This window comes from Pundamilia nyererei, unplaced genomic scaffold, assembly GCF_000239375.1.
Source record: "Pundamilia nyererei isolate P.nyererei 1_Seehausen unplaced genomic scaffold, PunNye1.0 scaffold00016, whole genome shotgun sequence".
Classification (NCBI taxonomy): domain Eukaryota; kingdom Metazoa; phylum Chordata; class Actinopteri; order Cichliformes; family Cichlidae; genus Pundamilia; species Pundamilia nyererei.
Genome location: NW_005187417.1, coordinates 4,095,564 through 4,107,353, shown reverse-complemented (window position 1 = coordinate 4,107,353; position 11,790 = coordinate 4,095,564). Strand labels below are relative to the sequence as shown.

Genomic DNA, 11,790 nt, shown 5'->3' with positions numbered 1-11,790 from the left:
CAATGGCTGCCCACTGCTTCACTGAGTGAATGGGTTAAATGCAGAGAGGAATTTCCCCACGGGGACCAATAAAGTACACTTTCTTTCTTTCTTAAATTCCTGGAGAGAAAAGCATTTTTTCATCCCTCATCTTTAAATTAACATTGTTAACAATAATTTGAATTCAATTCCTAATTTCACGAGTTTACTGTACCTGCCTGTTGTAGATGGTGATGTACACTCACCAGTTTGGGCCGAGGTCGGGGGGTTTGACGGTGTTGGTTGCAGATAAATATATCTACCCAGTGTGGGAAAGAGGTGGCTCTCTAGGTGATCTCTGGGTAAAGGCAGAGGTGGAGATTGTCACCAACGTCACTTTCCAGGTAAGTGCCTCTCACAGGTGAATTAATAACCGTAATAGGGAAGCTGGGCTTCACCCATTCCAACTCTAAAATAGGGATATTGATGGGTTACGACTACAAATCTTAAAAAAAACAAACCCTGAATAGCAAAGAAGTTATTACATAAGGTAAAGATCAGTAAAATTAGGTTTTTGTGAGTAAGTAAAGTTTACAGAATCGGTTAAGTCTGGCCACAGAAATTCATGTAGCTCGGAGGTGCGATGATTTGATAAGAGATGATTCATCCAAGCCACTACAGTAATCTATGTAATGTTTACTGCTAATACTGAGATTGGTGTTTTGGTGAGCCAATTAAGGATAGCTGGGAGTCATCGTTTAATCAAACACTTTTCCACACAGAAAACTTTAAATTCTTAATACATGAACATTATGAAATAGTTCAGAGGGAAGTTGATGTTGTGAAGGCAACAGTGGTTAAATTTTAACTTTAAGCTTAAATAATTAAAATATGAGGGAAAATATTTTTACCTTTTCACATATACTTTAATTTACTTTAACGGAAATGATGGTGATTATTCAGTTCAGTTCAATTCCATGTAATATACCAAAAGCCGCTTTATATCATAATGTAAAGACCCTGCAATACTGGGTCTCCATGTACCTATGTAATTAATGCATACAAATCCATATATATATTTTTTTTTTCATTATTGTTCTACTAATATATATAAGAAATATATCATAATATAATATATTTAAAAAATAACATTTAAATGTAAACATTTAAAATGAATATAACATCGCCTAAAAAGCAAACAACAACATTTTATAGATCGCATTAAACCAAAGCTTCTCAGCTCTAGCGTACAGCTTCTACATGCGCATAAATAATCGAAAATCAAGTTTCTGACTTTAAAATAAAAAACATTTGAGATCTGAATGTAATACTCAATAGAAAGAAAAGAACAGTTTACATGCGACAAATGAAGAATAAAAGAAAAGAAAACATGTCTTTTAATTTGAGTTTACGTGACTACTAAATGTAATTTAGTATTTTTGTACTCACAAAATTCAAAAATCCAGCAGCTTGGAAATAAGCGATTTAGTTGTTGGGCTTTGTTTTTTTGTTTTTTTACCTCTTTTATAGTGTAACTGATGAGAATTTTAGTTGAAATATAAAATAGCTAATCTGCTCTTTTGAATTATTTTCTCCCTATAGATCCTGATTATGGCAGCAATCAGAAACTTTGCATATGGAGGTATCGCGATTGACAGCATTGTTTTGTCTCCCGAATGCCGCTTATCAAGCAGTAAGCTTCTTAATTGTCTTAACTTTGAGAAAAAACATCTGCAGGGAATAAGTATAAACATCTTGTGTCATTGAATGACTCTTGCTCATGTTCTTCTCTTCCATAGATAATGCTTCTGTTGAAACATTCCCTGGTCCCCCTAAAAATCCATGTGCTGAACCGGATAAGTTGTGTGATTTTCATATTGACTGTGAAGGAGCAGAGGATGAAGCTAAATGTGGTGAGTGTATTCATCCTGCTTATTCGGTTTGACTTTTTTTAAATGGTCTGCAAAGTTTTAAATGATTATAAGACTTTTGATTTTATGAAATGAAGTGATGCTGATTCCAGCAGGGTGTTCCTAAACTTAACCCAACTCTATTAATAATAGCTATTTTATTTCAAGAAGAAGGTTAATATACTTAAAAGAGTCTGCTGGTAAATAATTAACTTGTATTTTACACAATTTCATTGCTAATTTTCAAAAATAAATTAAGTAGGTTGTGTTTATTGCTTTGGTTGCTCCTAAACGTTACAAGTAATGTCTCATGCATGGAACATGTAATATACAAGGTTATTGCTGATTATGGTTGCATTTTTAATCACTGCTGTTAACTGCTGTTTCTTCACAAACCTCTTCTGCAGGTGATTTCTCTTACTCTCAGGGCAGCTCAGGGTGGACTGACACCAGTCTTGGGGGTCAAGGTTGGGTACTATATCAAAATTCCACAGCCCAGGGTACAGACAGCTCTTTCTGGTATTCATTTATTTATTTGTTTAGTGCTAATTTCATAGTACAATTTATTCCCATGGGTCTATTTTCATCTGTCAGAGGAGTTTCTGTATGTAGCCAAAGCTCCAGGCCAGCAGCTGACTGAAGCCCAAACACGGACCCCCCTCCTAGGCCCCACTGGTCCCAATTGTAGCATGAGCTTTGATTATGCACTAACTGGGAAACCCAGTTATATTGGTAAGTTGTTGCCCTGCAAATCTTTTTATTCTTTCCAGAACACAAACTTGGTACGCTGTAAATAACCCCGGTTGCATCTTTCTGCTGCAGGTGATCTGTCCGTCAGAGTGATCGACAGCTCAATGGGCACGGGGCCTAAATTGTGGGAGTTTAATGGGAAGACAGGACCAGAGGCAGAGGATTGGCAACACGCTGACATACTCATTGGATTCAGGAAAAATCGATTCCAGGTCAGCTTCACTTTAGTCTTGCTGCTCAGGTATTTATCATTTTGCTCAACTAAAGAGATACAACTCCTCTTCTCATTGGCTGACTCTCATAAACAGAAAATTTGAATAGTAGCTGGGTGGGGCTTCTGTGCCACTTTGATGATATCAGCTTTCAGTGAGGTCATCATACAAAGCCCGAGATTAAACATGACCTCATTATTTAAAATATTTACCTTGTTTAACATGAGCGTCCATCGCTCTAACAGTACACATGACATGAGCTATATTATTATATTTTTAACTTCAGTCTGAAAACTATAGTCAAAAGAAAAGAGTTTAGGGAGGTTTAAGCAACACACTCTATAGGAAATCTGCCAATGGCACATTCAGAGGAAGTATAAGCTGAACCATCTGCTCATGGATTTGAGATCAGCTGATCTGACACAATTGATGTTGAGTTTCACTTTGTGGCTTGACTAAGCTAATGCTATGCTATTTGTTTTTCTGTAACACAAAATCAAACAATGAAACAGTTAAAATATTATTTAACTCATTAGACCGCTTTGTTTTATCTTCACCAGCTTGCTTTTGAAGCTCACGCTAAGAAACTTTGTCAGTGCTCCAAGATTAAAGTGAAAAATGTCCAATTTAGTGACTGTCATGTTGACTATTATCCATGGTCTCCAACAGGTAACTTTAATATCTACTTATAATTTACATAATTTATGATGCTCAGTTTAAAGTTTTTCCAGTAAATTGTCTAGTACTTGCTTAAACCAACCAGTTTTGTGTGTGTTTGCCCAGGATTGTCATGTAACTTTGAAGAAGGACTGTGTGGATGGTATCAGGACAGCAGCGACAACTTTGACTGGACAATGCTCAGTGGGATGGACCATACTATCAGTGTTGGTAAGCTCATTTCAAATAAATTAATCTAGCATTTTATACAGGCTTTTAATCAGGGAGCATCTCAGATGTACATACTTTTAAATCCTTTCCACAGACTCACTCTCTCTATTAGAAAACCCTCAGTGTGGTTTGGTGCAGGTGTAATGCTCTTAACTGCTGTCAGTAATGATTGGTCCTTGTTAATTGATTTTTTCAGCTGACATTTAGGATGTTATTCTTGTCACAAAGCTGAGAGATGTTTCTTTGCTATAAACTCCTTTCAGTCCCTGTCGATAAATGATGGAAAGCACAGTAAAAGTACTTTGTAATAATTTAATGTAATTTTTTTTGAATAGTTGCCATAAATATAATACAAGTTTGAAAGTGAAGATACTAATTTTGCTAAGCATTATGTGATTGGTATTATACTGTGTCAGTGTCTGATGCTGACCTGTCTGTCTGTTGATGTTCAGGCAGAAGCCTTGTCGTGGACATGAGGAGTCCATACCTGCACGGTTTGTTTGGACGCTTAATTTCCTTTCCACAGTCACCGGGTCCTAAAGATTACTGCCTTTACTTCTTCTACAAAGTCTATGGGCCAAATGCAGGTGATGATAATTTGACTAAAAGAATTTAATATGTAAATTTAGAATGAAAGATTGTTTCTTCAGTAAAAAAAGAAAAACAAACCTTTAACTAGAAATCTCTGATAATTTTCTTCCAGGTACTCTGAATGTGAAGCTAATAGATAACAAAGGTTTTGAGATGGTCCTGTGGACCCACAGTGGAGCTCGTGGAAATGTTTGGCATGAAGCACAATGCCCAGTACCGCACCAGATCTCAAAATTTCATGTATGTGATGACTGCACACAGCACCAGTGAAATTACTAAAACAAGGAAATCCATCCTTTTTTCTTCAGCACTTATCCAACTGAGGGTCATGGGGTACTGTAGCCTATCCCAGCTGACACAAAGTGAAACTGATTTTAAACAAATGGTTTGAGTTTTTGGAGAAACTTTGCCCACTTGTGGTAAAACAAAACATTATTGCAGCTGTAAGGGAGTAGATGCCCTTCACAGGTAGACCTATCCTGCCTGCCGCTGGTTTAAAATGCAGCACTGACGCTTTTTGCTTTTATGAAGAATAAAGACCACATCTCCCTTTAACTCATCACTGAGTACAAGTGAAGTGCAGAAATTATTTTGGTCAAGTTTTTAACAGCTGAACCTCTCTTCACCTCCAAAGATCTTAAATATGTATAACGACCCACAATTTTTCTTTATCATTTTTACCATGATGCTATTCCCACTTATGCCAGCTTTCTGTCTTATGTTTGTATTTTTTGTTGCTTGTGCATGTTTTTATTAATTTACTTCTGTCTGCTTATTTATGCTTATGTTTCATCTGAAACATAGATATCAAGTTTCTGTCAATGACATTGTCCAGTATTTGTTGTTTTAAAATCCCCTGTACACATTAATTAACTTGGCTTTTTAATAGGAATAGTTAATAACATCTTCCTTCTCTTCCAATTCATCAACAGCTGATGTTTGAAGCCGTTCGCTCTGGCTATGATGGACTCATTGCCATTGACGATGTGGCATTCTTGGAGGGTCCCTGTACCAACCCAAGGATGTGTTCCTTTGAAGGCCAACAGTGTGGGTACACCAGCTCTAGTAAAGATCAGTGGCTCCACCGTAGCGGATACACATCCACATCAAATGGGCCCAAATTTGATCACACCCTGGAGACTGAACAGGGTGAGAAACACCCCTGCTGTTTAACATTAGAATATACATGCAGGAGACTGAGAAATTGAGAATTGTGTTCATGCGCTGTATGGTCTCTATCCAGGTTTCTACATGGTTGTTAACACTGGAGCAAGCATCCTTCCCTCAGGTAGCACTGCAGTCCTCACCTCATCTGTTCGCCAAGGAACTACCCGTACTGAGTGTCTAAATTTCTGGTATCACATGGGAGGAGTGAATCCAGGTGGGCCAGCTTCACAGAGGAAAACACAGACACACACATAAAGTTAAACTAATGGAGTGTGTCCCATAGGTTCTCTTACAGTGTATATGAAGCCAGTGAAGGGAGAGCGGGTCAAGATATTTACAAACAACCTGAATCAAGGAGATGTGTGGCGTCATGGCTATGGCAACATTTCGAGCTCCCTTGAGGACTGGCAGGTAAGTGTGAAGGCAGATACAGACTTTTTAAGCCACTTTTAATGTGATTAATTTATCCTTCACATAAAATAAATTACTCATTTAATAAACTCATTTATCTAAAAATATGAACATGTGTGAATTCAATTTTCAGCAGTCTGCCTGAGTCACTCACACTCTCCGCTCTCTCTATACTGTGCAAAAGTTTCGAGCCATCTCACTGTCATCCCATCAGCAAAGAACCAATTTTAGTTTGCATTTCTAGACACATCATTTGTTCCACTTTCTTTAGCTGAATAACACATAACACACATAACACAGTTTGAAAGGCATAAAACAGTCATTTTACACCAGCAAAGTGATTCCCATAATGCCATTAGCTGAAAACTTTGGCATGGTGTGCACTATGCACTTAAAAAATCTGAGGAAACCAGATAAGTATCTACAGCAGGTGTATCTGTGAGCTATGAACTTAATTAATAGGAAAAAAAAATCATTATCTGATTGGCAACAGCTTCATTTTTCAGCATGCTAATGATCCCAGACACACTGTCAATGCAGTAAAAGCATATCTGTGTCATGACGCTGTGTGTGGCAGGCAGGTTAGGACCCAAATGTAGGACTGAACTTAACAGCTTTATTTCTGGAAAATACAAATAACTAAATCTAAGTAACTTAACTGACCGGTTCTCCTAGAAACATACACTGCAGGCACTGAACAAACGGGGCAAACAGCAAGAGGGAGATCATCACAAGGAGCACAAAAAGACACAGACAATATGTATACATGAAGGAATCAGGGCAGAGAGGAAACACCTGGGGAACACGGCTGGATTATAATCTAACTGGCAAGACAGGGGAACAAACACTGAGACGTGACTGACTAAACAGAGAGAGAGCAAGAGACACATTGAAAATATATAACTACAGAATTATGACTATACATGGGGCATGGAACAGAGGGGAGGCTTGACAACAGAAATGTAAAGACTAGATAAGAAAACTAAGGTGACCTAAGAATACAAATGTTAAACAGAAAGCTAACAACTATAATAACCAAAACAAGGAACAGAATCTTAACCTCAGAATATTAAATAAACCAAAATCAAAAGTCCAAACACAGAAACGATGGGTCACAGACCCGTGACAATGACAATCTGGACAGAAAAACACACAGTGGAACACTATCAATCATGGTTCAACCTCCCTAAAACCAGGACCTCAGCATTTCTGAAGCAATGTGGGATCATTTTGACAGAAAATTTGGAGAAAAACAAAGGCAGATCCAAGAAATCCAAGAAATAACTTTTAATTTCCTTCAAAATGCCTGGAGAACTATCCCTGAAAACTACTTAAAGAGATTACTGAGGGTCTGTGTGGAAGAATAAAGGTGGTCATATCAAATAATGGCTTTCAATTAGAATTCTGCAAATTGTGTTTTTGTGTTGTACAGTGAATCTTCATGCAACTACTTCAGGTTTTCATAGCAAAAAACAAAGAAATGAGTGGTGCCTCAAGACTTTTGCACAGTAGCTTTTGATCTAAGGACTTTGTGCCCGCTGTTCAAAGCTTATTTTGTGGTAATTTTCTTCTGCAGTTGGAATTTGAGGTTGTCGGAGCTGGAGGGAAAGACACTTGCATTGCAATCGATGACATCTTTCTTTCACATTATCCCTGTGAAAATCAAGGTTTGTACTGACATGCCTCATCAAGATTGAAATCACTACAGATTTTAAGACTGCAGTAAAAGCAGCACGCAGCTCTATGTATCTAGATACTTTTCCTCATGGGCTTTAACCAAGGATCCCGCTAAGACTTTAAGACTACAGTAAAAATGACTATTACATTCTTTAGACATATTTTTGTTTGTCTTCCATTTGGTGCTGTATATTTGAAATTGTGGCTTCAGTGTGTCTGTACTACTCTGTGGTTACACTATGCTGAGTTAGAACAGGTTTTTGTTAAGTTGGAGGCTGGATGATGCTCTTAAAGGCTAGAGAAGTCTTTTACTCACCACTGGCCACAGGCCAAAGAAAACAATGCACTTAGTGTTGCACTCCTGTGGTGAGTGAAACCACAATTGCCTACAGTACCACCTAGAGAAGGTGTAAGCCAATTTGCACTGGTGTATTTTTATGTCTTTAACCCACTAAAATAAAGGCCTTATATTAGTTTTCAAAAACTACTCCGAGTACATGACTACCTCCTCTATAATATTTTATCCTACTCAATATTGCACAATTATAGCGTAATATTTATTTTGTTAGATTCCCCAGGTTCCAAGTGTAGTATGGAGAGAGGCATGTGCAGCTGGAGCAACACTCAGAACATGACCATAGACAAACTGGACTGGGAGCTGACGAGTGCAGAGATGGAACGTCACTACCCAATCCCACTTGACGACCACACTTTGGGCACAGAAAAAGGTAAAACCAGAGAGAACAAACAACTAGACAGCTGGCGGATGCTGCAAAGTCACACTTCTTATCTTCTTTTTCAAAACACCCTTCTTTTCTTTTCTGCAAGGTCACTTCCTGTTCTTTCCAAGCAGCAATCGGACAGAAGTGAGTCAAAACGCTCTACTGCTGAGCCCTCACCTGCCCCCTACTAAGGGCACCTGCCTGAAGTTCTGGCTCTATAAAAGCCAGTCGTGTAAGAAAGAAAAAACATATTCAATTTATGTCAGTTTTGAATGCATTTACCTGTAAATATTTTTAACCTTTTTTATGAATGACTTCAGCGGACTGCCAGCTAAAAGTATGGAGACTCTCCGAAGGTCGTTTCAACCCGCTGGCTGAGACCGAACTTGTTGGACTGTGGAAACGTTTTGACATCGACATCACATCTACTGAGAAATACCAGGTCAGGCTCACATTTATAACAAATGGCTGAATACACTTAGTGACTTGCTGTTGTATGTAAGCATGTACGACCTACTGCAATCTCTGCTGTCATCTTACTTTTCCTGTAAACAGATTGTTTTTGAAGGCGTCAAAGGTACAGCAGGTGTGGTAGCTCTGGATGACATCGAATACACCATCGGGATCAACTGTGCTAACAAAGTCACAGATCCAATAAAACGTATGAGCAGAACTCCCAGATTTCTATTCAAACTATTGCAGACTGTATTAGAGGTTTTTAATGTTTCTGCACAATGTGCATGCTCAGATTCAGTGCTGAGAAATTTAAAAAGCAGCAGTCACTGCTAAGATGGGTTTTTTTAAATAAAATTAAATTTCCTAACTGACAAAGTGAATTTAGAACTAATATGCTTTTAATAATATTCAGTTTTTCAGCACTTTTTTTTAACCATTCAACTATTTGACTGAATTTCTAACTACAATGTAAAGTTTGGCTTCACTACATTAATGAGACAAATACTAAATGTTTCCCATCTGTGCTGCAGCCTCCCCAAACCGAAACAATGCAGGAGGGATCGCGGCGTCTGTGATTGTGGTCCTTCTGCTCATCGGCACGTTGGTCGGCCTGCTGGTTTTCTACCTGCGAACACGACAGACATCACCTTCCTCATTTGTTGCTGGTTTCACTAATGAGTCTTATGACACAGACCTCACAGTGAGTAAATCTGACATTCAGACCCTTAAGAACACTTGTCAGAAAGCAAAAGGACAAAAGCATTGCCCATATGATCAAAACTGCTGATTTTTACCTTAATGTGTCTTAATTAATCACTAATAATTAATTAGAGTTCACTTCAGCAGGACCATGTTACAGTTCCGCAGACCCAAAACCCAGATGGCAGCTGGTTTCAATAATGTCTCTGTGAGTATTTAATATGACATTTGCTGTTTGATTTCCAATCCCTATAAGAGGCAGCTTTATAGACTTTTCTGCCACCAGATGGTAGAAATAAACTCCAGAATACTTCATATAAACTAGCACTTAAACACCAGAGACAAAGTAACATGGTACCTGCTGAAGTCCTATCTGTCGCCACCTGTTGAATCTCTCATTCATACATTTTCTTACCAAAGTGCTGATTCACTGGGTTTTGGCTTCAGAGGCTGTACATGAACATAAAAAATTTTTTATAGGCTTCTTTATTTCATGTTTGAATTTCATGAATATGTTAATAAATCATGAAATTAATGGTCAAACTAACGGAAAATAGAAGTTATCTTTCATGTAGCAGTTTATCCAAAATTGACATTTTCACTTCACAACAGTCTGACCTTTTTATGTTTTTGCAGGTCTCTTGTAACACCAGAGAAATGGAGGTGGAATGAGACTCAAGGTACAAAGGTTCTGCCACCCAAAGGTGGTTTGTTGAAAAAAGGTGATATCACAGCAGGAGAACTACTTGTGTCACCCATACATCACACACACAATATGCAAGCATAGCTCACACACTGACCAACCAAGCTAAGCCTAATTGGTGAAGATACCTCAGATCAGATGTGACTCTGGCTGTGGATGGAAAGAAGACAAAAGTTCTGATGTGTTTTGGATGAAAATGAACTTTCTCTTAATCAAGACTGGGCACAGCCCATGAATGACAGAAATGGCTGTAAGTAGATCCTTTTAGGTGTCTCAGAAACCTCGAACAGTTATAAGTTAATTTTAAGTGCAAGCAGCAGAAAGATTTCAGTAGTTTAAGCCCCCTTTTTATCTTCTAAAATGGGCACTCCTATTTTAGATAAAATAATTTGCTAGTTGTGGGAATAAATACTCAGCATATGGAAAAGTAATATAACTTTGTCTGTTCATAAGGTTTTTTTCCCAGCTTCAGCCTAGAGACTACATGTTTATAACAGAATAAATGGGCCACTGGAGTTTGAAACTATGAGAGTTTATCAGAACCCTTGAGTTGCAATATGTAAGTGGAGTCCAATTCATATTAGGGACATAAACTCTTAATTTGTTGTTCAAAAAGAAGGAAAGTTGTGGACAAAAGAGAAAAGACTGTAAACACGCAGGTTATAGCCTTGAGAAAGTTGCATTTAAGTGGACGCTGAGGTGCGCTAGTGTTTGTAAAGATTGTTAGAGTAATGCAATGTTTTATATGTACTGAAGGGTTCATTTTACTCTGTTTTAAAACAAGCTGTGATTGAGCTCTGGTAATAAATAATGATGACTACTGCAAGACCAGTGTTTTTTTCTCTGATCCCAGATAGTACTTCTGGTGTATGCAGGAAGTAGGTCTAAAGATTTTTTCTGAAATCATATTTTTTTAAAAACTATAATTTATTTAAAGATTTGAGTAGTGAATTACCTGTTAATTATAAATTAATCAATAAGCAGTAGAAAATATAAAAGAGTAAATCGGTCATCTGAATAGCTAGCCAAAAGTACAGCTAACTGACAACATTGTTAGCTTCTAAAAGTATAGGTAAATAGTTGCTGGCAGGTTGTATGTACAAGCTAATGAAATAGCTTGCTAAACAACTGAAAAAGACTGTGAAACCTAGCTAAAATTATGAGTAAAACATATCTAAAACAAAAATGTCTACCTTAATATATGCAGCTAAATATTAGCAGCTGAATTGTTAGCAAACAGAGTAACAGTTGAAATACAAGTTTTAATGAACACAATTTTTGATAACAGTATATTTATTACTTGAAATAGAAAGGTGAAAGTAGCTAGCAGTGAAGTTGTTAGCTAACAGTGTTGATTAATAGTGAAACTGCATGGATATACACTTTGTTTGGTACACCTGTTGAACTGCTTGTTGACACAAAAATCTTATCAGCCAGCCGCTGCACCAACTTGAGGCATTTAGGTATGGAGATGGCAACCTGCTGAAGTCCAGACCAAGCATCACAATCAGGAAGAAAGGTGATTTAAGTGACTTTGAATGTTGCATGGTCATTGGTACGAGATGGGCCTCCTGCTGATCTGCTGGGATTTTCCCACACAATCATCTCAGTGGTTTAGAGATAATGGTTTTAAATATATATATATA

The 11,790-nt window shown here is 37.6% G+C and overlaps 1 protein-coding gene across 1 annotated transcript in view; it reads left to right on the top strand.

The window, feature by feature from the left end:
* mamdc4 (MAM domain containing 4) overlaps positions 1-10,950 on the top strand; it is a 15,881-nt gene extending 4,931 nt beyond the window's left edge. The window contains exons 9-28 of the mRNA XM_005725659.1: positions 207-362; positions 1,561-1,651; positions 1,758-1,871; positions 2,276-2,335; positions 2,463-2,600; positions 2,691-2,830; positions 3,391-3,499; positions 3,614-3,718; positions 4,171-4,305; positions 4,422-4,549; positions 5,242-5,458; positions 5,553-5,690; positions 5,760-5,887; positions 7,464-7,554; positions 8,134-8,292; positions 8,393-8,518; positions 8,607-8,728; positions 8,842-8,947; positions 9,273-9,442; positions 10,078-10,950. Of these exons, the coding sequence (XP_005725716.1) occupies positions 207-362; positions 1,561-1,651; positions 1,758-1,871; positions 2,276-2,335; positions 2,463-2,600; positions 2,691-2,830; positions 3,391-3,499; positions 3,614-3,718; positions 4,171-4,305; positions 4,422-4,549; positions 5,242-5,458; positions 5,553-5,690; positions 5,760-5,887; positions 7,464-7,554; positions 8,134-8,292; positions 8,393-8,518; positions 8,607-8,728; positions 8,842-8,947; positions 9,273-9,442; positions 10,078-10,113 (2,469 nt within the window). The 3' untranslated portion in view covers positions 10,114-10,950. The remainder of the gene's footprint in view (positions 1-206; positions 363-1,560; positions 1,652-1,757; positions 1,872-2,275; positions 2,336-2,462; positions 2,601-2,690; positions 2,831-3,390; positions 3,500-3,613; positions 3,719-4,170; positions 4,306-4,421; positions 4,550-5,241; positions 5,459-5,552; positions 5,691-5,759; positions 5,888-7,463; positions 7,555-8,133; positions 8,293-8,392; positions 8,519-8,606; positions 8,729-8,841; positions 8,948-9,272; positions 9,443-10,077) is intronic.
* The last annotated feature ends 840 nt before the right edge of the window (positions 10,951-11,790 follow it).